Here is a 28,000-nt window from a genome sequence, read left to right on the forward strand (position 1 = left end):
CCCCACTCCACCCTCCCCACAAATAGCCAAAGCTATCCTGTTCGCCTCCTGCAGACTACCACCCCTCTCCATCGATGGCTCAGGAAATTGTCCTAGCCTGGTGTGCACATCATCGCTGTTCTTACATAATGAATAAACACATACACGTCCCTCAGAGGGGTGGTGAGCATTCAACGGCTCTCTCCCTCAGACTTGGGCCCGGACCGGAGCATCCAGTCTGAAGGTGGAGAATCAAGCAAAGATGTCACCTGCTTTTGTAATGTAGAGAAACTCAAGAGATGCTAAGAATTAAATTCTTAGGGTTTGGGCTGGAGCGGGCTGATAGGAGGTAGGAAAGCAGGAATAAGGGATAAGTGGAAGAAGAGAAATACAGTTTTATAAATAACTAGACAAAGGATGAGTATTTTTAGGAGATGGGGAGAGAGACTAACGGTATGTCGGAGCCTAATGGGACAGGAAAAGTGGTACTGGGGTCAGAGTGTTCGAGAGAGGAGCTCTGAGCATCCACTTACTTCATCTGTGAAATGAGTGGGATGCCCTAGATTTTTGGATGGGGCATGGGTGGGAAAGGAAGAAAGAACACTTGGGGTCAGAGGAGGTAAGAGATGAATTTCTCGTCTCCATTTGCACCCTCTATAAAATGGCTTCAGAGCATCGGACCTTCTCTGATCCTGTGCTAGGATTCCACAGGGGTTCCAAGTCTCGGGCACTGGGACCAGAGTGCCCCGGGGGATTGGCAAGAGCAAGTACATACTCCCAGAGGGTCAATGATGCCCAGTCAGGCTATGTCTGGTCTCCAGGCTGGTACTGTGGTTCTGTGGACGTGAAATAGTCTTCCAGGAAAGACTGCAGGTACTCAAAGGTGGGCCTCTCCTCAGGATCCAGGCGCCAGGCCTGCTCCATGACCTCATACAGGGATGCAGGGCATCCTGCAGGGCACGGCATGTGGTAGCCATGCTCCACCAGTTCCAACACTTCCCGGTTGTTCATACCTGAGGAGTGGAGCTCTGTCAGCCACAGGAAGGGAGAAGGGAGCGGGGCTGGAGGAGACCCTTCCCCACGACCACATCCCCAACTCCTGGCTCACCTGGGTAGGGAACTCTGCCCTTGGTGATCAGTTCAGTGAGCAGAATCCCAAAGGACCACACGTCTGATTTGACAGTGAATCTGCCAAAGAGGGCGGCCTCTGGGGCTGTCCACTTGATGGGGAACTTGGTTCCTGGAGATATTGGGGAGAAGGGAGGTTAATTGGGGGGGGTGTCCCTAGGAACTGCTGGATTAAGAAAATGAGGACTTTAGGACTGGATTTCTTGGGGAACCAAGAGGTCTCTGTGCACAGCAGAAATACCTGCTATTTTATACATGATTTTGCTTCTCAAGATAAGATATTAGAATGTCTCTAGCCTTTACTGAGAGCCAGTCACAGTTTCATTTGTCTTGGTTTGAGTTTTATGGCACTGGGAGCAAATTCAGTCCCCCTTCCACTAAGCAAGGATTCTCCCACTGAGTTATAGCCCACAGGCCCCAGAACTGTTTTAGGAACTATGCCAATTAACACATTAAGCCCTTACCATATTGATCTCAACTTACCAGTTAGGAAAAGAAGTTGGCAAGTAAGTTCTCTGCCCAGCCAGCACAACCAACAAGTGGCTAGGATCTAGACATTCTGGCTATAGATCTGGTGTTATTATATCCTATTGTCTTTTGTTTAAGACTTAAAGTTAGTTTGTTTAAATCTGCTTAAGACTTAGCAATTTAGGGGCTGGTGGGATGGCTCAGTGGGTAAGAGCACCCAACTGCTCTTCCAAAGGTCTGGAGTTCAAATCCCAGCAACCACGTGGTGGCTCACAACCATCTGTAATGAGATCTGACTCCTAGCTACAGTGTACTTACATATAATAAATAAATAAACCTTAAAAAAAAAAAAAAGACTTAGCAATTTAGCAGTGCCTGGTACTTACTAGGTAGCTGGTGAATACTTTCTTTCTTTCTTTTTTTTTTTTGAAACAGGGTTTCTCTGTATATCCCTGGCTGTCCTAGAACTCTCTTTGTAGACCAGGCTGGCCTCGAACTCAGAAATACGCCTGCCTCTGCCTTCCAAGTGCTGGGATTAAAGGCATGTGCCGCCACGCCCGGCTTCTTCTTCTTTTTTTTTTTTTTAATTACGTATTTTCCTCAATTACATTTCCAATGCTATCCCAAAAGTCCCCCATACCCTCAGCTTTTTTTTTAATATGTATTTATTTTATGTATATGAGTACACTGTAGCTTCAGACACACCAGAAGAAGGCATTTTATTCCATTACAGATGGTTGAGTCACCATGTGGTTGCTGGGAATTGAACTAAGGACCTCTAGAAGGGCAGTCAGTGCTCTTAACCTCTGAGCCATCTCTCCAGGGAATACTTATTTTCTTATTGTGGACTAAGTATTTTTATTTTATAGCTCAGAAATGGTAACACATAGATGTTAGGTAACTCAAGACGTGGGTAGCTAGTGTTGGAGGGGAGACTTGAACTCAGAATTGCATGTGATTCACATCAGGATCGGGGGTGTCTGGGATCATCAGGGATGGGGAAAGATTTCCTACTCTGTGGGGTGCATGGCAAACCCTTAGAGTTTTTGGTCTCTAGGGAGGTTCACCTTGTTGGGGGTTATACTCATTGTCCTCTATGAGGCGTGCCAGCCCGAAGTCAGCGATCTTGCATATTAGGTATTCCCCCACCAGGATGTTGGCTGCCCTCAGGTCTCGGTGGATATAGTTCATGCGTTCCATGTAGGCCATGCCCTCAGCTACCTAGGAGAGAGGGGGGAAAGGAAGTGAGAGGCAGGCGCTAGCATGGGCTCACAACACCATAATTACACCTGAGGGGTGTGTGGGAGTCTCCTGAAAACTCCACTGTCCCGATGGACACCCCACCCCCACCCCACCGCTGCCCAGAGCACATGGGGAGACAACAATATCTTCCTGCCTCAGGTCTCAGAGCTCATAAGCTAGGCTAGGCTGCAGTTTCTGTGGATGTAGGCATATGGGTTTATGGAAGGCCAATAGAAGAGAAGTCTGGGATATGATGCCTGCTGGTCCAGCTTACCTGGGCAGCCATGTCCACTAGATGGGGCAGCATCAAGTTCTGACCTTCTCGATCCTTTAGGAAATCCAGCAAACTACCTAGGGGGAAGCAGCCAGAAAATCAGCAGCAAGCCCCTACCTCCAGCAAGCCTTCTTACACTGGCCTTGCCCTTACCCAGCCAATCTAGCCTTACTCTGTCCCCCTCTCTCCCGGTTCTTTCACCTAGATCAATCTATCTTCCTGCTCTGACTCCACCTCCGAACCCCTGGACACGACCCACTTAGACTCCTCTCCAGGTCGGCTCTCCATTCCCAGAGCTTGCCTGGTATGCTCAAAGGGATCCACTTGTTGGCTAAGCACCTTCTATCAAGAGGAGGCCCCGCCCCCCGCAACAGTCCCCGCCCCTAACCTCTCCCCCCTACCCCCTGGAACTATAGTTTCTAGTTCCTTTGCAGGTCCCCGGTCCCACCCATTCAAATCCTGCCTCCTACCCTGTCCCCCTCACCATAGCACATGAACTCTGTCACAATATAAATGGGTTCCTCCGACACCACCGCATACAGCTGTACCAGCTTGTCGTGCCTCAGCAGCTTCATGATCTGTGCCTCCTCCAGGAATGCCTTCGGGGACATGGTGCCCGGCTTCAGCGTCTTCACTGCCACCTTTGTGCTGCCGTTCCATGTGCCTGCTCGGTGGCCGTATACTCATCAAGACTGGCTCCCCGCAAGTCCTGTGCCTTTTCCCAGACCCCAGACAACCTCCCAGCATCCTCCATCCCCACCCCCATCCCTAGCCCCATTCCCACCCCCATCTCCTACCCAGCCACACATCTCCAAAGCAGCCGGTGCCCAGCCTGCGTTCCAGCGCTATGGAGTTACGGTCGATCTCCCAGGCATCCTTGGCCAGGCCTAGAGTCTGGGGCTTTGTGGTGGTACAAGGAGCCGTAAGCAAGTAGCACAGACCATCATTCACTTCTGTAGGAAGGGCAGATGGAAGGAGGTCACAGATGGAAAGTTATGGATACTCTCTCCGAAATGCAGTCCAGCATCAGACCTCAAGCTTAGCTGCCATAAATAACCAGGGCCTAGCGGAATATGGTGGCTCATGCTGGTAATTCCAGCATGCAGTAGGCTGAGGAAAGAGAAAGGAGTTTGGTTCTAGCCTTGGCTACAGGGTCTCTCTCTCTCTCTCTCTCTCTCTCTCTCTCTCTCTCTCTCTCTCTTAAGAGATTTATTTATTTTATGAATATGAGTACACTGTAGCTGTCTTCAGACACACCAGAAGAGGGCATCAGATCCCATTACAGATGGTTGTGAGCCACCATGTGGTTGCTGGGAATTGAACTCAGGACCTTTGGAAGAGCAGTCAGTACTCTTAACCTCTGAGCCATCTCTCCAGGTCCAGGCTACAGGGTCTTAAATAAATAAATAAATAAATAAATCCAGAGAAATGAAAATAGTGTACAGTTTGTCTTCACAAGCCAGGATTAAAAGAAAAGAAAGAAACAAAGAAAGAAGAGCCAGGCACAGACAGTGCTGGAACACAACTTTAATCCCAGCACTCAGGAGGCAGAGGCCAGCCTGGTCTACAGAGTGAGTTCCAGGACAGCCAGGGCTACAGAGAGAAACCCTGTCTTGAAAAACAGAAGATAAAAAGGTTCCTATTTGAGCTCACAGCCAGGAAAGAAGACAATTCAGTCCTCTGAGTAGGCGAACTTGTCTGTGCCCAAGGAAGGACAGTAAGTACACAAAAGAGAGATGACCCCCATGGGAACTTTATGGGTCTCCCTAGGAGGTGGCCTCCAGCCAGGTCTTTGAGGACAAGGACCAGTTCTGACAGGTGAAAACAGAGGTAAGGTTCTGAGGCAAAACTGGACATGAGTCCGTTCCTGCCACAGATCTCATCCTGGGCCTAACCAGTCAAGATGGGGACGAGAGGCACTGAAGGTGCCTGGTCTCCATGCTGGGTTTTACTCTTGGATGGACCATTACTGCTTAACCCCACAGGAGGCCTCGGTCAGGTCAGGTCCTTGCTGCCTCCTGCTCAGGCTCAGAATCATTGGCTTCTGCTTGTTTGCTGTCACCACATGGGCAATGACCGCAGCTGTCCAAGGGACCGCTCCTTCAGCCTTGTCCCCAACATCCAGGTAGCACACAACAGCCAGAGAGTCTCCACAAAGCTCTGATCAGCTTCTGCAACCTACTGCTTAGAGCAGCAGTTCTCAACCTGTGGGACATGACCCCTCTGGGGTTGCATATCAGATATCCTGCCTATCAGAGATTTACATTATAAAACAGTAGCAAGATTACCGTTATAAAGTAGCAATGACATAATTTTATCGTTGGAAGGGTCACCATGAGGAACTGTATTAAAAGGTGGCAGCATTAGGAAAGTTAAGAACTGCTGGCTTAGCCGGGAGTGGTGGTGCACGCCTTTAATCCCAGCACTCGGGAGGCAGAGGCAGGCGGATTTCTGAGTTTGAGGCCAGCCTGGTCTACAAAGTGAGTTCCAGGACAGCCAAGGCTACACAGAGAAACCCTGTCTCGAAAAACCAAAAAAAAAAAAAAGAACTGCTGGCTTAGAGCCTATGATAGATAATGACTCTGTCTAGGAAGTATAAATAGGGCCAGCAAGGTGGCTCAGCAGGTAAGGTGTGAGCCAGCAGCCAACCTAGCCACCCAGGTTTAGTCTCTGGGACCTATATGGCAGAAGGAAAGGACTTACTTCCGCAAGTTGTCCTCTGATTTAGACACACACACACAACGAGACCGAGAGAGAGCGAGAGAGAGACAGAGACAGAGAGACAGAGAGAGAGACAGAGAGAAACAACAAATGCCCCACAAAGTTTCCATAGACCGAATAGACCGAAGCCAGCAAGATTTTGCTCAGCAGGTAAAGAAGGTGTCTGCTGGCAACCCCAGTGACCTGAGTTCCATCCCCAGGACCCACTCGGCTGAAGGAGAGAATCAACTTCCTGACACGCATGAGCCCCGCCCCACAAAATGTAAAATTTTCAAAAGTTCCCCAGGCTTAAGCCTGGAAGCAAGATTAGGAGGCATTGCTTGGTCTCCGTCTGCTCAGACTCCACACAGAGCAGAATCCTGGCCTAAGGACGCACGTACTTGGCCCAGCCACTACTTCTTCAGGAGATTTTTGCTCTCCCGGCCTCAGTCTCCCCGTCATGACAACACGGTCGGTCACACTTAGCAGCTCACCCATGTAGTGCCGCACCAGGTCCTGTATGGAGTCAAACTGGGCCCGTGTGGTGATGTAGTAGCCGCCCGTGTCCAGCTTTCGGATCTTATAATGCTTTATGTGATCGCCTCTGTTCTGGTCCCAGTCACGGATGGACAGGGAGTAGGCCCCTGGGTGGAAAGGGTCCTTTAGTCCTCTTCTCCCTCAGAGCAGGAGGAGGCCCCCAAAGGAATTCCCAGAGCCCAGCTTAGCTCTGCCCCTCCACTTGGCCCTGACCCAAGCACTGACCAGCTCACTGTCCTTAATGTCTGGTGGCATGCCTGCCGGTACCAACCTACCTTTGGTGGTCTCACTTTCCCGAATGAGAAAGGCCCCCTGGGGGTTACCAGAGGAGAGAAGCTGCCTCTCTGCATCCTTTCTACTGATCTTTCCAAAGTACCACCTGTTAGGAAAAGCAGGCAGAATCAGGCACATTCATTCCAGACGCCAGTTCAACAGCCAAGTCTCAGTTTCCTCATCTGACAAATGGGTTGGGTTTTTTTTTTAAAGATTTATTTATTAGTATAAGTTCACTGTAGCTGTCTTCAAATGCACCAAAAGAGGGTATCAGATCTCATTATGGGTGGTTGTGAGCCACCATGTGGTTGCTGGGATTTGAACTCAGTACCTTTGGAAGAGCAGTCGGTGCTCTTACCCACTGAACCATCTCACCAGCCCCCCAAATGGGTTGTTATAATCTGCTTCATGACTTGAGTATAAGAATCCCAGAGAAGGGGAATGGAAAAGTGTCTGGCACACATGGTCGATGCCAAGAAAGACCAGGATTCTCTTTCCTACCCACTGGTGTCTCTTGAATTAAAATTGTTAGATTCTCCCTGGTGCAGCAGTATGATCCCAGCAATCAGGAGGCAGAGGCAGGTACCGCTCTGAGTTTGAGGGTACCCTGGTCTACATAGCAAGTTCTAGGTCAGCCAGGGCTACATAGTGAGACCCTACCTTAAAAACAAATAGTGAGGGGACAGGGCATGGTGGTGCATGCCTTTAATCCCTGCACTTAGGAGTTGGCGGGGGCAGGCGAATCTCTGTGAGTTTGAGGTCAGCCTGGTCTATAGAATGAGTTCTAGGACAGCCAGAGAAACCCTGTCTCTGGGAAAAAAAAAAAAAAAAGCCATAAAAGTCCGTGGTAGTGTAGTGTATGCCTTTAATCCCAGCACTTGGGAGGCACAGGCAGGCAGATGTTCCAAATCAGTCAAGGTTACATGGTAAGATGTTATATCAAACCAACAAACACACCAACAAACCAAAATTGGTAGAACCCAGGCATCAATGACTTTTTCAGGTATCACAGGGCCCTTGACCCTTCTCACTAGACCTCTCCAAAACCCATTTTACAGACAAGGAACTCAAGACTCAGAGGGGAGCTGAATTACCCACCAGGCTAGCTAATGTGAACAATTAGTGTCCTCACGCGCCCTGATTCTCTCCCACCACCCCAGGCAATCCTTCGGACTCCTGCCCCACCCTAGCCCCAAATTCTTTCCCTGCTTGCTGCTGTCTGAGACAACTGTAGTCCTGAGCTAACTGTGTGTATACAGGGCAGATTGGGGGGTGGGGAACAGATGTGACCACACTCGCTGTAGAAGACTCAGTTGTTATCTGATCATTAAATCGACTGCACCACGTGGGCTTTGATAGAAAAGAACACAGTTTTCGAATCAGGGCGGGTGAGGACACCTGGGAAAGCTGGCATGCTCAGTCCATACCTGAGCATCAGGCAAATCTGGGAGACAGAAGCGGTCTCTGCAAACTGTGTGCATGGGAAAGCAGGCAGCAAGGAGAAAGGGTTGAAGGGCTATACCATACACATTGTCAAAGGTTTTCAAGATCCTTCTTCAACCCCAGCACAGTGGTGCGCACCTTTGACCCCAGCACTCTGGAATCAGGAGGGTCTCTGAATTAAGGCCAGCCTGGTCTACCCCAGCACTCTGGAGTCAGGAGGATCTCTGTGAATTCAAGGCCAGCCTGGTCTACAGCCTTTTTCTAGGACAGCCAGAGCTACACAAAGAAGCCCTGTCTTAAAAAAGCCAAAAACTTCCTTAAGGATCAGCAGAGTAAGTCAGCACCTGGTAGGAGGAGTTTCTAAGTGTGAGGTAGCCTGAGCTACATGGCAGGACCTTGCTTCAAAATAAAAACCAAGCCTTAACAGACTGGGCACTTCCTTTGTGGTAGACGACAACCCTGAACATAAATAGACTTGCTTATAATATTCAGAAAAAAGTGCCATGTTTAAACTCATCAGAGAGATGAGGAATTGAACCAGCTACCTAGTGGTTAAGCAGCTTGCCTGAGGCCACACTGTGATCAAAACAGGAACCCAAACTGTCTCCTCTCAGGCCTGGGCTCTTAACCAGGACCCCACACTGAGCACTTTAGATAACACCTTGCTACCCAAGCTGTGGGCGCAGCTGATCCAACCCTCCACACACACACCATTGCCACCCCTCTGATCCAACCCACACACACACTCCCATACCATGGCCACCCCTCTGATCCACCCCCATCCCCCACCATTTCCACCCCACTGATCCGATCCACCCACCCCACCCCTACACCATTGCCACCCCGCTGATCCAACCCCCACCCTCACCCCCACACCATTGCTACCTCACTGATCCAAACCCCCACACCCCCACGCCCCCACACCATTGCCACCCTGCCGATCCAACCCCCCACCCCCACACCATTGCCACCCCGCCCCTCCATTGTCCTCCAAGCTTTCTGCCGCTCTCCATGATCCAGCCTCTTTCCTCTTGTGCTCTGGGCTTGCTCATGTCCCTCTACTAGAGAAAACCTACCTTACCCCATAAACAGCCCCCTGAAACTGCCCCATCCTTCAATCCCTAAACATATACCTTCCTCTTTCCTAGAGGGCAGAAGTTCTGAGTCCTACGTTGCTGTGTTTTTGTTTTTTTTAATGTTTACTTTTTTTATATATATTTTATTAGGTATTTTCCTCATTTACATTTCCAATGCTATCCCAAAAGTCCCTCATACCCTCCCCCCCCCCCATTGCTGTGTTTTAAAGATGTATTTCTTTGCTATCACTGCACACACTTGTGCATGCAAGTGTCCGTGGGGGCTGGAAGAGGGCACCGAGCCCCTGGAACGGTAGCTAATGAGGGTGATAAGTCCCCACGTGGGTGCTAGGATTTGAACCCTGGTCCTCTGGAAGAGCTTCCTGTGCACTGAACCACTGACCCATCTCTACAGCCCCCTACTTTTTTCTTTTTCAACAACAACAAAATTATTGCATGTTCTGTATTCATGTTGTGTGTGCACGTGCACACACATGCTATAACAAAGGAGTGGGGGTCAGAAGTCAGACCCGTGCATGCTGGGTCTCTCCTTTCACCCCTCGGGTTCTGGAGATCAAACTTAGCGGGTCAAGCTTGACAGCGAGTGCCTTTACCTGCTGCTGAGCCATCTTCTGCACGTTTGGTCCCGGCTTCTTAGCTCATCTTCACTTAGACCCATATTTTCCCCTCTTGAGACAATACTTCCTCCCCTTCCACTAACTCCCTCCTTCCTGGGCTCTGCTGTCAAGCCCATGTGACAAAGGTGACTTAGGAGGGTCACCCCATTGCCGAGGATGAGGGCAGCCTCAAATCCCCTCTCTCCTGTTTTCAGAAATTTCTCCTCCAGCCTTGGATGTTCTGCACTGGCCTGGCTTGCTTTTCTCCGTTCTCCAGTGGTTCGATCTTCTCCAAAGTCTTCACCAGACTCAAACCCCAGGACCACCCTGTGTCTTGCTTGCTCTCTCTTCCTCCTTCTTCCTACTAGGCAGCTCTAAGTGTCCATCTCTACTCAGATGAGGCCCCGTTCCTACCAGCACCAGTGTGCCATAACAAATGACAGAGTCTCAGGGACAATTAGGAACAGGAGTCCCTTCCTCTGGGATCATGAAGTGGCATGGCCCGGCACCTCTCATACACAGAGCAGCCTAGTCTAGCTTCTGGTAACTTCCTTCACGTGTAGTGTTCCTCTCTACAAACCACAAAACAACAATCCTCCCACCCCCATCCCCGCCGAATCCATGGACCTCCACTTGTTCCCCTGTCCCCCATTTTATCAACTGACACCGCACCTAACTTGTTTCTTCCGAAGATACTGGATCATCCAGTTCCCCTCACTTCCCAGAGTCTGAGTCCTGAGGACTCTCACTCTGGTTTGGGGGTAGCCAAGACTACCCTCAAATTCACTACAAATGCCAGAATCGTGGGCACAATGCTACTATGCCACTGTCCTGGATGGCTTTGTGTCAACTCCATACAAGCCAGTCTTCAGAGAGAAAGGCAGCTCAGTTGAGGAAAGGCCTCCATGAGATCCAGCTGTATTGCATTTTCTCAATTAGTGATCAATGAGGGAGGGCTCAGCTCATTGTGGGTAGAACCACTGCTGGGCTGGTGGTCCTGGGTTCTCTAAGAAAGCAGGACTAGTAAGCCAGTCAGCAGGATCCCTCCATGGCCTCTGCATCAGCTCCTGCCTCCAGGTTCCCGCCCCAGCCCCATTTGAGTTCCTGTCCTGACTTCCTTTGGTGATGAACAGGAATGTGGAAGTGTAAGCTGAGGAAACCCTTTCCTCCCAACTTGCTTTTGGTCATGGTGTTTCACTGCAGCAATAGAATCCCTATCTGAGACACGGTGTCCAGCCCAGTTCTTCAAAGTCTCTTCCATCATTTTTTTTTCCTCACAAATGTATGGGAGACATTGTGAGGAAAGTTTTGTCGGGAGGAGGGGACTGAAGATGGAATCTAGGACCTGGCTCATGTTAAACTACACTTCAGCTCCTCTCTGTGTACAACAAAATGAACTCTAAGGACTGTTCCTTGCAAGCCTTTTTTTTTTTTTTTTTTTTTTTTGGTTTTCTGAAACAGGGTTTCTCTGTATAGCCCTGGCTGTCCTGGAACTCACTTTGTAGACCAGGCTGGCCTCAAACTCAGAAATCTGCCTGCCTCTGCCTCCTGAGTGCTGGGATTAAAGGCGTGTGCCACCACGCCTGTCTTTTAATTTATTATGAGTACATTGTAGCTGTCTTCAGACACACCAGAAGAGGGCATCGGATCCCATTACAAATGGTTGTGAGCCACCATGTGGTTGCTGGGAATTGAACTCAAGACCTCTGGAAGAGCAGTCAGTCCTCTTAACCGCTGAGCCATCTCTCCAGCCTCCTTTTATTTTTAAAGATGAGATTTCTTTCTTTCTTTCTTTCAAGACTTATTTATGCATATGAGTATTGTGTCTGTATGTACATCTTTTTGCCAGAAAGGGGCATCAGATCCCATGACAGATGGTTGTGAGCCATCATATGGTTGCTGGGAATTAAACACAGAACCTCCAGAAGAGAAGCCAATGTTCTTACCAATGAGCCCTCTCTCCAGCCCAAATGTTTTTAGGTTTTAAAAGATTAATTTGGGGCTGGTGAGATGGCTCAATGGGTAAGAGCACACCCGACTGCTCTTTCGAAGGTCCAGAGTTCAAATCCCAGCAACCACATGGTGGCTCACAACCATCCGTAACGAGATCTGGCGCCCTCTTCTGGAGTGTCTGAAGACAGCTACAGTGTACTTACATATAATAAATAAATAAATCTTTAAAAAAAAAAAAAAGATTAATTTGGGGCTGGTGAGATGGCTCAGTGGGTAAGAGCACCCGACTGCTCTTCCGAAGGTCCAGAGTTCAAATCCCAGCAACCACATGGTGGCTCACAACCATCCGTAACAAGATCTGGTGCCCTCTTCTGGAGTGTCTGAAGACAGCTACAGTGTACTTACATATAATAAATAAATAAATCTTTAAAAAAAAAAAAAGATTAATTTGGCTGGACAGTGGTGGCACACACTTTTAATGCCAGCACTTAGGAGGCAGATGCAGGTGGATTTCTTTGAGTTCAAGGCTAGCCTGATCTAGGGAGAGTTCAAGGACAGCCAAAGCTACACAGAAACCCTGTCTTGAAAAACAAAGGATTTTATAATAATAATAATATTACTTATGTGTATGTGTGAGTGTTTGCTCTGTGTGTGTGTGTGCTCACGCGTGCACATGCATGCATATGCGTGTGCCTATAAAAGTCAGAAGAGAGTGTCCGATCCCCTAGAGTCACAGATGGGTGCCAGCTTCTGTCTTCGGTGCCGGGAAGTCCAGCACTGTTGACCACTGGGCCATCTCTATAGTTCCCACCCATTATAGGCTTGAAAGCTCATGGGTAGTAATCCCTGGCCACACCTCCCACTCTCAGGAATTCTTACACACTTTTCCTTTATAAATTCTACACTCTCTCTGCTACGATAGATGTAAGCAGACACATACACATAGACTTTTGGCATAATATTACTGTTACAGATAGGCAAGGTATATACTGACTAGCACATGGTATATGTCTAGCTGGGTTCACACACCAGTTCCATCCGACTCTAGCTAGGAAACCTTGGGCAGATTATTCACTCTCTCTGCACTTCAGCTTCCTCATTTGATGTTTTATTTTTTTTTAAACAAAGTCTCTCTGTCTGGCCTGGAACTCACTATGCAGACCAGGCTAACCTCAAACTCAGAGAGATGCACCTGCCTCTCCCTTGCAAGTGCTAGGATTAAAGACCCTGGCCAGCTTCCTCATTTGTAAAACAGAACAATAGAGTTTCTATCTGGACCACACAGCAAGCCCTCATTTACAGAACACAGCACCTGCTGTGTTATCTGCTGTTACTTTTTCTTTTCTTTTTTTTTCCTTTGAGACAGAGTTTCTCTGTGTAGCCCTGGCTGTCCTGGAAATAATTCTGTAGACCAGGCTGACCTTGAACTCACAGAAACTTGCCTGCCTCTGCCTCCCATGTGCTGGGATTAAAGGTGTGCACCACCACTGTCCGGCTCCTTACCATTATATGGGGGGGGGGCGCTCAGAGTGGGCCCCATCATTTCCTAAGTGATGGCCTTGGCCTTGGAAGTTAGCGCCAGGGATTTCTCCACAGGGCTGGACCCAACTGTACTCACTCTTCAGCCTGGATGGAATCCACAGGAGCAACATAGTTGCTGGGAACATAGCCTCTGTGTCCCGAGCTCAGGGAGCGAGCCTCCCACCAGTCATACTCCCTGTAGACACAGAACACAGGGGTAGTCAGCAGCACTTGGGGTCCAGCCTGGGCCACATTAGCTGGAGAGTGGCCCGGCCAAACCTCACCTTCGCTCCCCTCCCCACTCCAAGCGCTTTCCTTTGCCTGTCTGGCTGCCTTTGCAGCTGCCCCCACTGTTTTCCCTGAGATGGGAATGTGTTTGAGGGTCCCTAGGCTCTTCCATCTTGTTCTTCCACTGAGCAGATGCATGGATGCTGACGAGCTTCCCTCCCCACTGGACATTCCCAGAGGCTACAGAGGTCCTTCTTAGATAAAATTCAGGCTTTACAACACAGCTTTAAATGTCCATGGATTCTGACCGTCTGCATGTTCTCCGTGTCTCCTTCTCCAACTTCTACTTTCTATTCATTCATTCATTCATTCGTTTGTTTGTTTGTTTGTTTTTCAAGATGTGGTTTCTCTGTGGAGCCCTGGCTGTCCTGGAACTCACTCTATAAACCAGGCTGGCTTTGAACTCCCAGAAATCTGCCTGCCTCCGCCTCCCAAGTGCTGGCATTAAAGATGTGCATGCCACCGCCCACTAGGCATTTTTTTTTAATTGTTAGTTTTTAGTGTGTGTTTATAGGTCAAAAGATAACTTGCAGGGGCTGGAGAGATGACTCAGAGGGTAAGAGCACTGACTGCTCTTCCGAAGGTCCTGAGTTCAAATCCCAGCAAGCACATGGTGGCTCACAGCCATCTGTAATGAGATCTGACGCCCTCTTCTGGTGCGTCTCAAGTCAGCTACAGTGTATTTAGATATAATAATGAAAAAAATCTTTAGAAAAAAAAAGAAAAGAAAGGAATGTGCAGGAGCGAATTTCCCCCCCTTTCCCCATGTAGAGGGTGTTCTAGGGGTCACATTCATGTGGTCAGGCTTGGTAGCAGGCACCCTAAACCTGTCCTGAGCCATCTGCCCAGCCCTGCGCCTCACTCGTTATGTTACCCCCATGCAACCACTTGGAGCTCTCTAGAAATCATTGGTTGGTCTTATTCTCTCTTTTCTCACCTCTTCCTCTACTGTCTGCTTATTTTTCTGGTCTCAGCTTATAAACCTCTAGGAAGCCTTCCTCAATCACAGCTACCCTGGGGGACCAGGTTTAGTATTCTGCTGGTGTCTCCAGTCCTTCATCTTCCCTCTTCCTGCAATCACCCAGGGTTTCCTTGCTATCACCATTTCTTTTCGGGGCTTTAGGAACTCAAGGCCCACATGCTTGCCCTGTTCTCCCACCCCTGCATTTTGTTCCCAGTCCTCACCTGGGAGCTTTATTGGCTTCTACGGCCCCACCAGGCTGCAGCTTTCTAGCCAGGGATCAGAGTTTTGTCCTCTCTGGGATTTGCTCCCAGCCCAGGCCATGTCCTCAGCAGGGTAGCCCAGTCACTTACGTATTGTTCAGGATGTGGAACTTCTCGCCTTTGGTGAAGGTGAGGTCATCCCCTGTCCTGGCCTCATAGTCGTACAGGGCGACGAATATGGTCACTCCGGTCCCTGCGGAGGAGTCAGAGCTGCTCAGCAAAGGAGGATTTAGAGAGGGGAACCAAGGAAGCTGCATCCCGGATTCCAGTTCCCTTGCCCAGCTCTGTACCTCCCTGCCACATCCCAGATTCTAGTTCCCTAGCCCAACACTGTATCTCCCTGCCTCTACGATGTTCCTAAAGGAGTTCAGGGACAGGCGGGGTTTCTGATTTAGGTTTCATAGCTTGTCCCTCTAGGTCCAGGACAAATAGCCTAATGTTCCTCTTACCCTGTGGAAAGTGACTAAGTTGCTTCCCCACCAAGAACACTTCTCACCTTCTGAAGTGACATGTAAGAGGATAGAAGTGTGTGTGTATGAGAGAGAGAGAGAGAGAGAGAGAGAGAGAGAGAGAGAGAGAGAGAGAGAGAGACTCAGAGAGCCAGAGAGAGAGCCAGAGACAGACAAGCAGGCAGACACACAAACACATACAGAGAGGGACTGAGATACATAGAGTCAGACAGATAAAACCAGAGAGAGAGAGAAAGCCAGAGAGGGGATTGAGAAAGGGGAACCAAGGAAGCTGCATCCCAGATTCCAGAGAGAGAGAGACAGACAGAAAGACAGACAGACAGACAGACAGACAGACAGAGACAGAGAGAGCGCCAGAGAGCACCAGAGAGCCTTACTGGAATCCCTCTTTAGCGAGAACAGAAAAAGACCCAAACTGGGCTCCTAGGGTAGATTTACACACACGGACTTAGCTACATTGAGCTAGAGAATAGAGCTGTCTCCTATATCACTCTAGGGGCTTCTCAGGACAAGTCTGAGTCTCCCCTTTCCTGAGTTTTCCCCAGCACCCAGACAGCAGCTGTGCCCAGCCCTAGAGTTCCACCTGAGATGCTTCTCATGTTGCCAGTGTTGAGGAAAGCAGGGCTGGTGGGCTGAGGAAAGACGGACGAAGTCCGGCCTTGAGTGGGGTCAGGGTAATAGCGTTCTTCAGCCGTTTGGCTCCGGAAGTCCCCTTCCACATCCTCCTTGGATGCAGGCTCCAACTTCTTGCAGAACACACAGCCCATTCCAGATGCCCTGATGCAGAAAGGGGACAGGCCTCATAATTCAGGGTCCCTGGCTGGTGTACCACCACCCTAAGCACACAGGGGTGTGTGTGTATACATAGATTCACACAAACATGGAGCTACCACTCTCTGGCCCAAATTGGGGTCTTTCTATGTAAGGGTCACCTTTGGCCTGCCTTCTAGCTGTGTTCTTGTTTGGAAAGAGTGTGTGGCTTTCCCATGCCTCTAGGGCAACAGCTCAGATGGATTTCTGCATCAGGATGTTGATGTGTTGGCTATGTCTTCTCTGTTGGTGATGGGTCTACAGGGTCTGTAGTTTAGGCTGGCTTCAAACTCACTCTGTAGCCAAGCAACCTGATGTCCTGATCACTCTGCTTCCGCCTCCTAATGGCTGAGGCACTTTTATTTTTCTAGACACGGTCTCCTTGGATATGCCTGGCTAGTCTAGATCTCACCCTGTAGAGTCGGCTGGTCTTGAATTGACAGAGCTCTGTCTCCTTTTGCCTCCCAAGTATTGAGATTAAAGATGTGTGTTACCACTCCTGGTTTGTTTTGTTTTGTTTGTTTGTTTTGTTTTGTTTTTTCGAGACAGGGTTTCTCTGTGTAGCCCTGGCTGCCCCGGAACTCACTTTGTAGACCAGGCTGGCCTCGAACTCAGAAATCCACCTGCTTCTGTATCCCAAGTGCTGGGATTAAAGGTGTGTGTCACCACGCCCAGCTCTGTTTGTTTGTTTGTTTGTTTATTTTTAATTAATTTATTTTACATGCATTGGGTGTTTTGCCTGCATGTGTGTCTATGTACCATGCTCATGCCTGGTACTCAGGGAAGCCAGAAGCCAGCTTTGGACCCCCTGGAACTGTAGTTACAGACAATTGTGAACCATTGTGTGGGTACTGGGGATTGAACCTGGGTCGTGTGAAACAGCAGCCAGTGCTCTTACTTGAGCCATCTCTCTAGTCTTCCGCTCAGTTTATGCACTTTGACCCCTGTTGCTATGATACGTTAGGTTTCTGTGATTCCTTTAAGGTATTTCTTCTCCCCTGTGTGTATTTATGTGTCTCTAGACATGTGTTTGGTGTGTGTGTGTGTGTGTGTGTGTGTGTGTGTGTGTGTGTGTGCAGTTTTGGGAGAATGTCTCTGTGTGTAGAAGAATGTGCTGACCTTGGGACAAAGCTCAGTTGGTAGAGGGTTTGTCTAGCATGCATAAAGTACTAGATTCGATCCCAGTACTTCATAAACTCAGCCTGGTGGTGTGGTCCTGCAATCCCAGCTTTAGGAGAGGGAAACAGGAAGATCAGAAGTTCAAGGCCATTCTGAGCCATATATCAAATTTTAGGTAAACCTGAGCTACAGAAGACCTCATCTCAAAAACAAAAATGTATTCACGTCTGTTACATGTATTTGGTTATGTGAATGTATGTCTATATAGATGTGGTGGGCAAGGAATTGTGTGTGCATCTGTGTGTGTGCATGTGTGTGCGTTTGCATTCTCTCTCTCGCTCTCTCTCCCTCTCGTGTGTGTGTGTGTGTGTGTGTGTGTGTGTGTGTGTGTGTGTGCAGGCGTGCACTGGAGTGTGTGTGTTGTAACACACATCTGCAAAGCTGCCTGTGTTTGTGAATGTTGGAGGCCAGAGTGCCTGCACCTGGAGATTCCCTGCAGAGGGGGATCAAGGCCATTTCCTGTCATGAGTCCAGCCTCCAGCCTCTCAAGCTGCCTCATTCTGGCTCCTCTATCCGTTTCCTAGCAACAGGGCCCTTGTAGTTGGAAGGGGCTGGAAGGCAGGCTTTGCAGGGGCCCAGAAAGGCCACCCTACCCTGTTTCCTGACCCTGAAAGCCTCTTTGCACTTCCCACCCTACTCACCCCACAGACCCCTACTCCTGGGTCAGTAGGACTGATGCATGATCCCTGGGAGGTGCCGGAAACCTGAGGGTGAGACAGAACAGCAGGAAAGATAAAGCAGGCCTTGTCAGTATTTCTGCAGCCAGCTGCCCAGATCCCAACCTCTTCAGGAAGCCAGAAGGCCTGAGCTCTGGCCCATCCTGACTTCCATATCCATCCCTACGTAGGACACACAACTTGTGCCAGCTCTTGCACACTCGGTCCCACCTGAGATGTGGCAAGAAGACACACACAGACATAGTCACACAGCATCACAGCGGATGCTGGAGTGAGTGTCCTTGCTGACATCACTGCACAGCCACACTGCTCTCCGGTGAGCTCTGGTGCACAGCAGCGCACACACATCGGTACCTAGACGCCTCTGCACACACATATATGGACTTGTATACTTGGATGCATCTCAGCTTGGCATGCTCACACACTCAATGTTGTTCTTCTGTTTTGTTTTGTTTTGGTTTTGGTTTTGGTTTTTCGAGACAGGGTTTTTCTGTATAGCCCTGGCTGTCCTGGAACTCACTTTGTAGACCAGGCTGGCCTCGAACTCAGAAATCTGCCTGCCTCTGCCTCCCGAGTGCTGGGATTAAAGGCGTGCGCCACCACTGCCCGGCTTTCGGTGTTGTTCTTAGGTTCATCCTTCACACTGTGCAACTACCAAGCTGTGCTTAGCTCCCAGTCAGTCAAGATCTCTTAAAAAGGAGCCTGATCCTGGAACCCAGTCTCCGCCCTCATCTTGGGCCAATCCAGGCAGACCTATGCCCATCTCTGGTGCCAGGATGAAAGTGACAGTCTCCCACAGACCAGGGTTAGGGAGAGGCCCAAGAAGGAAGCTGGGGCCACTATAGTCTCCTGAAGAGATCTGGGAACAAGCCAAACTTTCCCCAGCAGCTATGTCCTGCGAGCCACTCCTCGAAAAGGTCATTGAGCAAGGGGTCCTCACCCCACCCCACCCCACCCCTGCCGGAAAAACTCCCCCATTGCAACACGCAGAGAGGAAGTGCCTGGGGAGAAGCCTGGTTTCCTAAGATGTGACACATCTAGTGATGTAGGGCGGGGCTAGACCAGGGACAGCCAGCCAGGGTCCCCCACTGGGGGCCTGAAGGTCACAGCTCCCATCCAGTTTACCCCCGTCTCTCACTGATCCAGGAAACCTTTCTTTTACTAAAAACATCATCTGTGTCTGGAGGTGAAGAGTTAGCATATCATGCCCGTGGTGTGCTGCGAGGCAGGCTGTGTCAAGAGGCCGGCCCAAAACAGTTGCTACTCCCTCAGCCTTACTGAGATGGTCACCTCAGGATCCCCACAACCCCAGGGAGTGAGGGACCAGTATGTCTGAAGGGGCCCAGCCTTCCAGGCTGTTCAGGCAGGGGAGGGAGGTGGGGGAGGATGTGGAGGGAAGAGAGCCCCACCACCACCACCACCAGAGCCTAGCTGAAGAGGGTTCAGAGAAAAAGGGAGGAGAGATTGGGTAATATGGAAGGGCTACAGGTGAGAGCAAAACTCCTCTCACCAAAACACAAGCAGAACCTGGACCGAGCTACACAGGTCTCCTGTAATGCAGCTCAGACATTATGCAATTTCTCAGCAACACACCAGCTATAAAGACTAAATTCATCCACACTGATTTCAGAGACATGCATCTGTGATTGTATCATACAAACACCGACTTACAGCCCTCATCCAGTGCACACATGTGAGCACACACATATTACATGTGAACATACACACAGCATGCAACCTCTCCACAAGAACGGTAAGATTAAAAAATATATAGCTCTTTCCTGGGTATCTATGGCCACTTTAGACACTTTGCCTGCATCGTCTCATTTTACCCTCCCTAGCAACTGAATAGTAGAGACAGTTAGATATTTGCCTAAGGTCACCCACGTGAGGAATCCCATCGTTTGGGACTAGAATCTGAGCCACTTCCCTGCATTGCTTGTTGCTGAGAAAGAGATGTAGTGGTTTCAGAAATCATATGCAAAAGTACTGCCTGGGTAGGACCTACTGGGACTGGGACACAGTCCTCCCCTGGAGACCCAGCCCTCCCCAAAGCCTCCTCTATAGGATACAAACTTACACAGCCCAGCAGCCCTCAGTAGGCACAATGTTGCCACTTGCAATAATACCCAAGTGTATATCGCTAGGGCATATCCCACACAAGGGAGCCCCCATAATCTGTCTGCCAGTGCAAGAGGAAGAAGGTTCAAAGAGAAAGCAGCTCTGTGGGCTGAACAAGAGTACTGTCTACTGTCAGGGTGACAACCAGCAGGCAAATTTGGACAGCCTCCAGGGCTCTGTCACACCCAGACTCTGAGGGTGTCTGTGGTCCTAAGGGGATCTGGTTTTCCCATATGAGTATACTGAAGGACTCAGGCCTGGTGACAGGGGATGTGTTTGAGGCCCTGGTGCAGCCAAGAACCACACTGGATGTGACCACATGAACCAATGGAAAGATGGGGAGGAAAAAAAGAGGCAGAGACTGAGAAATATAGAGAAACAGGGAGAGACACAGGCAGCTAGGGAGGTGTGAAGATGAAGAGGAGAAGATGGGGTGGTGTGTTCATAAACTGGTTTTCAGGGACTAGGGAGAAAGGAAAGGAACCAAAACAACAATAACAACAACCAACAACAAAAACCCCAAGCTCCAATTCTGTAGCATCGGCTAATTTTCATGGTGTAAATATTCCCACTGTGGCTGATTTAGAGCGAACGGAGCAGCTTCCTGATGGCTGGGCCCGGGAAGGAAGCGAATGAGCTCCCCGGAGTCAATGCCAGTGAGTGAGGCAGCACCTCGCTGCCAGAGAGAACCCCAGGCAGAGACAAAGAGACAGCAGTCCAGATGAAGAACACCAGAAGACCAGCGTAGTAGTGCACCCCCATAATCTTAGCACTCCAGTATGTGGGGCAGGAGCTTAACAATTTTGAGGCTGGTGCAGGCTACACAGAGCAAGACCTGGTGCTGCAGAATCCAGGGCTGAGGCTGTGGAGTGCCTGTCTACCACGCACAAGGCCCTGACTTCCAGGTTTGATCTCCAGTAGCAGGGGAAAAAAGAAAGAGTTAAAGAAGAGCTGGAACGTGGTGGCGCACGCCTTTAATCCCAGCACTTGGGAGGCAGAGGCAGGCGGATTTCTGAGTTCGAGGCCAGCCTGGTCTACAAAGTGAGTGAGTTCCAGGACAGCCAGGGCTACACAGAGAAAGCCTGTCTCAGAAAAACAAAACAAAACAAAACAAAACAAAAGAATGAAAGAAGGAATGGAAGAAAGAAAGAAAGAAAGAAAGAAAGAAAGAAAGAAAGAAAGAAAGAAAGAAAGAAAGAAAGGAAGGAAGGAAGGAAGGAAGAAAGAAAGAAAGAAAGAAAGAAAGAAAGAAAGAAAGAAAGAAAGAGAAAGAGAGAAAGTGTATGTGTGTGAGTGTGTGTATGTTTGTGTGTGTGTGAGAGAGAGAGAGAGAGCAGTCACTGAAGTTTTTGCTTAGCCCTAGGACATTAGCCTAGCATGCCTGAGGCCATAAGTACAAGCCCCAGTATTGAAGTGGGGGGAATAGAAGGATTGGGGGTAGAAGGATTGGGGAGATAAGAGAGGTGGTCCAGTGAGTTAGTTAGTGCTTGTCACACAAGCAGAGAGGAGTTGGGTTCTATCCTGGTGCCCTGCACCTGAGATCCCAGTATGGGTAAGTGAGATACAGGAGGATTCCTGGGGCTCCCTGGCTGGTTACTCTGGGGCTAGGCTCAGTGGGAGCTCCTGTCTCAAAACAGGAGGAGCCTGAGAGATGATCTGTCTGCTCCTCCAGAGAACCTGGGTTTGATTTCTAGCACCACATGGTGATTCACAGCATCTGTAACTCCAGTTCCAGAGGATCCAACAGCTTCTGGCTTCCATGGGTACCAGGTATGCACAGGTTGCCCAAATATACATGCAAGACGAAACACCCAAATACATACTATAAAAAAAAAAAAAACCCAACTTTTGTTTTGTTTTGTTTTCGAGACAGGGTTTCTCTGTGTAGCCCTGGCTGTCCTGGAACTCACTTTGTAGACCAGGCTGGCCTCGAACTCAGAAATCTGCCTGCCTCTGCCTCCCGAGTGCTGGGATTAAAGGTATGCGCCACCATGCCTGGCTTGGTTTTATTTTTTAATGTGTATGGTGTTTTGCCTGCATCTCTGTGAGGGTGTCAGATCTCAGATCATCTGGTACTAGGATTACGGACACTTCCGAGCTGCCATGTGGATGCTGGGATTTGAACCTAAGTCTTCTGGAAGAGCAGTCAGTGCTCTTAACTGCTAAACCATCTCTCCAGATCCTTAGACATATTTTTAAATTAATTTTTTTTTTTTGAGCTGAGGGCCGAACCCAGGGCCTTGCTAGGTAAGCGCTCTACCACTGAGCTAAATCCTCAACCCATAAATTAAAAAAAATTTAAATAAAAATTAGGGAGCAATTTAGGAAGACATCTGCATTGCCCACTGTATGGGCATCCCTTCACATGCGTGTACAGATACACCCATATCCACATATGACATGCCCATGCATACACACACCAGAGTGGGGGTAGGAGGACGGGGAAGGGAGGGAGGGAGAGGGAGACAGCCCCATATGAAGAGAGTCAGAGCTGGGCAGAGGGAACTGGGTAGAGGGAGCCAGTTTTGACTAGTCAAGCTGCATGAAGTCTCTCTCCCTCCTCCTCAGTGCCTGGATACCAAGCTCTGACACCCTAGGGAGTCATTGCGCTCTCCAGAAGTCTGGGTGGTGGCAACTATTAGTGAAAATGTGCTAATTTATTAAACATTTACACAGGGACTGGCATCATGCCAAGAAATTTCTACACATGACCTCTTCCGTGACCTCCTGGGGCAGGTTTCAGTTTTAACCCTTGTTGGATTAGGACACTGAGGTGCAGTGTGATTTTTTTTTGTTTGTTTGTTTGTTTGTGTTGAGACAGGGTTTCTCTGTGTAGCCCTGACTGTCCTGGAACTCACTCCGTAGACCAGGCTGGCCTCAAACTCAGAAATCCACCTGCCTCTGCCTCCCAAAGTGCTGGGATCAAAGGCGTGTGCCACCACTGCCCAGCTCCCTTTTCTTCTTGTTTCTGTCTGTCTGTCTGTCTGTCTGTCTGTCTGTCTGTCTGTCTGTGTGTAGAACAGAGTACAACTTGTGGGAGTTGGCTCTCTCCTTCTACCATATGTGTTCCTGGGATCAAACTCAGGTTGTCAGGCTCGTTGACATTAACCACTGAGCCACCTTGGATGAAGGACAGCACAAGTCAACAGCTCTCCTGTCTCTCTTTCCTAGGCGGCAGTGAACTTTGGCTGCCTGCTAAAGTCAGAAAGGGAGCAAGGGAGCGGCACAAGTCATGGCCGCCAGCACTCTGGGCCACTCCAAAGCATCGGTTTGTTCATGGATATGGGTGTTAGTCTTGTTCTGATGCTAGGGTTTCAACCCAGTAAGCGTCAGTCATCCACTCTACCACAGAGCTGAACTCCAGCCCCAGGTAAGTCCGACAGAAAGGAATCAACTTGGCTGGATGCTGATGACACACACCTTTAATCCCTGCACTCGGGAGGGAGGCAGAGGCAGGCAGATCTCTGAGTGTGAGGCCAGTCTGGTCTACAGAGAGAATTCCAGGACAGCCAGGGCTACACAGAGAAACCTTGTCTTGAAAAAAAACAAAACAAAACAAAACAAAACAAAACAAAACAAAAGAAAAAAGAAAGAAAGAAAGAAAGAAGTCAATATTCAAGAGCCCTATCAAGAGCCGTATCAAGGTTGAAATCAGATTATGGATATCACAGCTAAGGTCTAACCCTGGACCACAAAGCTGCCCACTTCAGTATCTGCCCCTGTTTAATATCTGCCCTTATGTAGTAATCTCTCTCTCTCTCCCTCTCCCCCTTCCCCCTCCCCAACCTCTGATTTAGTTCTCTCTTGTCTTTCTTCCTTCCCTCCATCTTCCCTTCAAGGCATACAGGATCTCTCTGCATAACCCTCCCCTTGAACTTGTGATCTTCCTGCCACAGGGATTAAGTGCCCAACCCCCCTCCCCAGCTCTGTTCTTCAGGAGGTTGTAGCTTTGCATGAAGGGCAAACCCTCTGAACATCCGGTTTCTCACCTGCAGCCTCTGGGCAGAGCAGCTGGGAGGATTCCATGAGAAGCTCTAGCTAGCTCAGTGTGCAGCAGCCAAGAGAGGCTAAGAAATGGCAGCTGCTTAGAGACCCCCCAGGGGCACGTGGTCCACCAGCCTTCCTGCATAGATCAGAGAAGCGACTTCCCTGAGAGGTCACACAGGCTGACAGAAGATTCAGGTGACTGTGAGAGTCAGTCCACAGTTCTGTTCCTGGCATTGTGGCTGGACTCTCCAAAGCTCGGGCAGGATCATGGTGTCCCTGACTGGTAAATGTCATTCTACCCACACGGCCAATGGCCAACTAAATCCATCTTATGGCATCTGGATGCCCAACAGGGAGCCTGCCTCCCACATACCTGTGTTCCTGGACACAAGAGCCCCAACCTTCTCACTCTTTCCCACGGGTCCTATTTCCCCAAATCATGTCAAAGCAGTGAGGTAAGGCTTGAGATGTCCTGACCTCCCCAGTCTGACCTCCAAGAATGTGGAAGAACGGGAGACAGGTTTAAGTTCAAAGTCTGTCCCTGTGTGACAACTGGCTTGAGGCACTGGGCAAGTCAGTCCAACTCTCTCAGAGAGTTAGGGAGACAGAAGCGCCTGCGCATCAGATCCCCGTCTGTCCCTATGTATATCAGCCATAGAATGGGTGGGTATCCAGTCAAATTCCTTTGTTCTTCTTGAAAAGGTCTCACTGAGGCAGAGAGGGTGGACAGAGGTGCAGGGCTGGGCGGGGCAAGGGGGAAAGAGAAGTTCCCAGACAAGGTGGGAGGAATGAGCAAACCCAATCAACCCGGACAACCTCACCAAAAAGGAACTAAGACTGGGCAGCGGCAGGAAACCACCTCCTACAAGAGTTCCGGTTTCCCCTCAGAGCGTGGGGCAGGGACAGTCCTGGGCTGAGGGGGCAAGTGGGAGTCTAAGGTGTGAAGGCATCACCATCCCTCACCGCATGCACTCAGAGCCCTGACTGCGGGGCTTTCAGGATCCTCCACCTTCCTTTCACTGAGCACTGATACCTCCTTCTCCCTCACAGAGGCTCTCATGGCTCACTAACTTCCTCTCATTTTTACACCATCCTTTCTTGAGAGTCACGGCTGGTCCAGTCCTGACACCATCTTTGTACTATCCTAGCTCTTCCCCCGACACGGTCCTTAAAGTATCAGCTGAGTTTCCCCCATTTGTGGTGGGTAAAACTGGGTCTATCTGGCCCGACACAGCAGTCTGAACCTTAAATCCCAGCACTCGGGAGACAGAGATAGATGGACCTTTTGTGAGTTTGAGACCATCCTGGTCTGTACAATGAGTTCCAGGCTAACCGGAGTTACACAGTGAGACCTGGTCTTAAAATGAAAGAAAGAGCCACATAATGGTGATGGTGGTGCACACCTTTAATCCCAACACTCAAGAGGCAGAGGCAGGCAGATCTCTGTGTGAGTTTTGAGATCAACCTGGTCTACAGAGTTCCAGGGTAGCCAAGGCTACACAGAGAAACCCTGCCTCGAAAACCCAGAGAGAGAGAGAGAGAGAGACCCCTGCTGTCTGTGGTGGCCCAAGCCTTTAATCTCAACACTCAGGAGGCAAAGGCTGAGGTGGGCCTTTGCAAGCCCAAGGCCATATAGTGAGACCCTGTCTCAAAGAAGAAAAAGAAAAAGAAAGAAAAATGGTTCCATACTCATCACGCTCTAAAGCAGGAGTCTTTAGGTTACCTCGCGTGGGACTTGGGGTTCCAGCCATGAGTGGGAGCCTAACGACGGAGAGTGTAGATCCCACAACGTGATCCCTTAGTCTTGAGGGAGTGGGATGGGGCAGTCTGCTTTCCTCACCATCGGCTGACCCAATGTGCTGTGTGGAAGAGACTTGGCTCTTCCTTCCTCATCTGTTTTCCCTGTCCCTTACCCGTCAGCCTGTCAGGGCTGGTTCCGTCCCTTGTCACTTCCACCTTAGGTAGCTTCAGAGCAGCCCCGAATAACCACACATAAGCTAGCACCCAGGCGTGAACACATTCACTTCAAGCTCACAGCACACTGGGGAGCACCCTCACACAATCTCACTCACAGCTTCAAGTCAAGCCTGCTGGGGAGCAGGAGCCTCCCTCCCCCTCCTCCTCTCTTGGGTCCACACAGCTTGGCTACCCCCTCCACCTACCCACTACAAATGGAAGGATGCTCACCGCATCCAATTCTAGGCTACAAAAGGCTTGCTTGTAGGGTGGCCACCTGGAGAGTGGGGTACAGATGCGAGCCTTGCTAACCTCCTTGGAATGGGCCCTAGTAAACGTGACATTTAGTAGATGCCAGCTGTGTGCTGGTTCTCAGAGGCCCTGTCAGCGAAGCTTTCTGGTCCTCCAATGCTTTGAGAAGGCAAAGAACTCTGTATAGAGCCAACTGGCCTGGATCTGATAGAACTTCATCTGCCTTCTCCTCCATTCTCCCCTCTCCTCCCCGCCTCACCCCTTCCCATTCTATTTCTGTTTCCCCCACCCCACCTGTCTTTCTGCTTATATAGCTCAAGGCGGTCTTGAACTCGTGACAACCTCCCTACCTCCGTTTGCTGGGTGCAGGGATTATTATAGGCATGCGCCACTAGGCACAGCTTTGGTATTGGGGAGGGCTAGTTTCTCCCCCAAAGTTACAATGAGAAAAGCAAAAGTCCAGAGAAAGCTAACTCTCCTTGAGGTCTGCATAGCAATTAAAGGCCCATTCTTGCCAAGAGAACATGTTTCTGAGGCAGTAGACCCCTGAACATCAAGCGGCACCCTCTCACTCCCTCTGTGGTGCAACACACCCGGATCAAGGACCAAAAATGGGGACGAAGGCAGGGACCAAAGTTGGCAGCCAGCCTTGAGCCCGCAGCGGCCCAAAGCCAACTGGCCTCACTGCCCTGTGTTGCCATGGAAACAGCCCCTGCGGGCATTGGCGGTCAAAAGCAGGATTTCCGTCGGGGCTGCCAGCAATTCCCGGATCCCGACAGGGACGCAAACCTCGACCGCCACCGCGGATAGGGAAAAGCACCCAGGGAGGTCTGGTGCCCCAGGGTGAGGTCTTCCCCAGGAAACCCAGATCCACGCCTCCAGCTCCTGGAAGGAATCCCCAGGGCGTCTGGGGCGAGAGGGCTTGGGGGGGGGGGGGTTGCCTTACTGTACTTTCAGCCCTCTTCCCAAATTTTATCAAATTTACAACAGTTCCCCCTCTCTTTCCCCAGATAGCCGGCCTCTGAGACCCCAGAACTGCACTCTGGACTTGGACTCCGAGTTCTGCAGAAGTCACTCTCCTAGACCCCCTTCTCGGGAACTCGCGCACCGATTTCCTCAGTATCCCCTCCCCCTTCCAGTTTCCCCACCTATTACCCCTCTCTCACACCCCCTCAGCTTCTTTCCTTTTCCTCCTCCTGAAAGCCTCTCAGAGCTCTCCCTAGACGCTTTTGGGGGATCCCACAGTGCCTTCCTGTACTTTCAGCCCTCTTCCCAAATTTTATCAAATTTACAACACAGTTTCCCTCTCTTTCCCCATTTAGACTTTTAGGGGGAACTTTTGGTCTGCCTTCGCCGTACTGCCTCGGCCTTCTCCTAGGTTTTTAATCAGCCTTTTCCAGCTTTCCTTAGTTTTCCTCCTTAATTTCCTTTCTGAATGGGATCCCCACCCCCATCTCCCGCTTTCAACTTGCTCAGCTCTCAAAGTTCAGGTTTACCCCCAAATCTTCCCTCCAGGGTGAGGACGGTTGGGGGCGGGGCAACACTTGCCCTACCAGCCCCCACCGTGTTTGGCCGCCTACCTGGTCTCCAGGGAGCCAGCTGCGGGTGACTCGATCTGGGGCGAGCCAACCTTAACTTCCAACAACCAGGAGAGGCGATGTAGGGGGGAAAGTGAGGTGCTACCCGCCTCTGCCCCTACTACCTACTCTGGGGAGGGAGGAGGAAGCCGCCTCGGACTTCTCTTATTTTGGTGACTGCGGAGGAGGAGGCGGCAGCCAGAGAAGTCGCAGTCACGCCTCAGCCCCAAGACTGCTGCCCAAAGCCA

The 28,000-nt window shown here is 50.0% G+C and overlaps 1 protein-coding gene across 1 annotated transcript; it reads right to left on the reverse strand.

Moving 5' to 3' along the window:
• Positions 1 to 50: 50 nt before the first annotated feature.
• Positions 51 to 27,998, reverse strand: Fgr (FGR proto-oncogene, Src family tyrosine kinase). The gene is made up of 13 exons (XM_021159617.3): positions 27,756 to 27,998; positions 17,824 to 17,886; positions 15,777 to 15,970; positions 14,814 to 14,916; positions 13,309 to 13,407; positions 6,604 to 6,707; positions 6,286 to 6,435; positions 3,889 to 4,044; positions 3,576 to 3,755; positions 3,092 to 3,168; positions 2,643 to 2,796; positions 1,088 to 1,219; positions 51 to 992 (listed from the first exon to the last, which is right to left on the reverse strand). The coding sequence occupies exons 3-13, from the start codon at positions 15,958 to 15,960 to the stop codon at positions 784 to 786; spliced, it is 1,548 nt and encodes a 515-aa protein (XP_021015276.1). The 5' UTR covers positions 15,961 to 15,970; positions 17,824 to 17,886; positions 27,756 to 27,998; the 3' UTR covers positions 51 to 783.
• Between the last annotated feature and the right edge of the window lie 2 nt (positions 27,999 to 28,000).

This window comes from Mus caroli, unplaced genomic scaffold (genome assembly GCF_978045245.1).
Source record: "Mus caroli unplaced genomic scaffold, Mus_caroli_1 scaffold_6, whole genome shotgun sequence".
Taxonomy (NCBI): domain Eukaryota; kingdom Metazoa; phylum Chordata; class Mammalia; order Rodentia; family Muridae; genus Mus; species Mus caroli.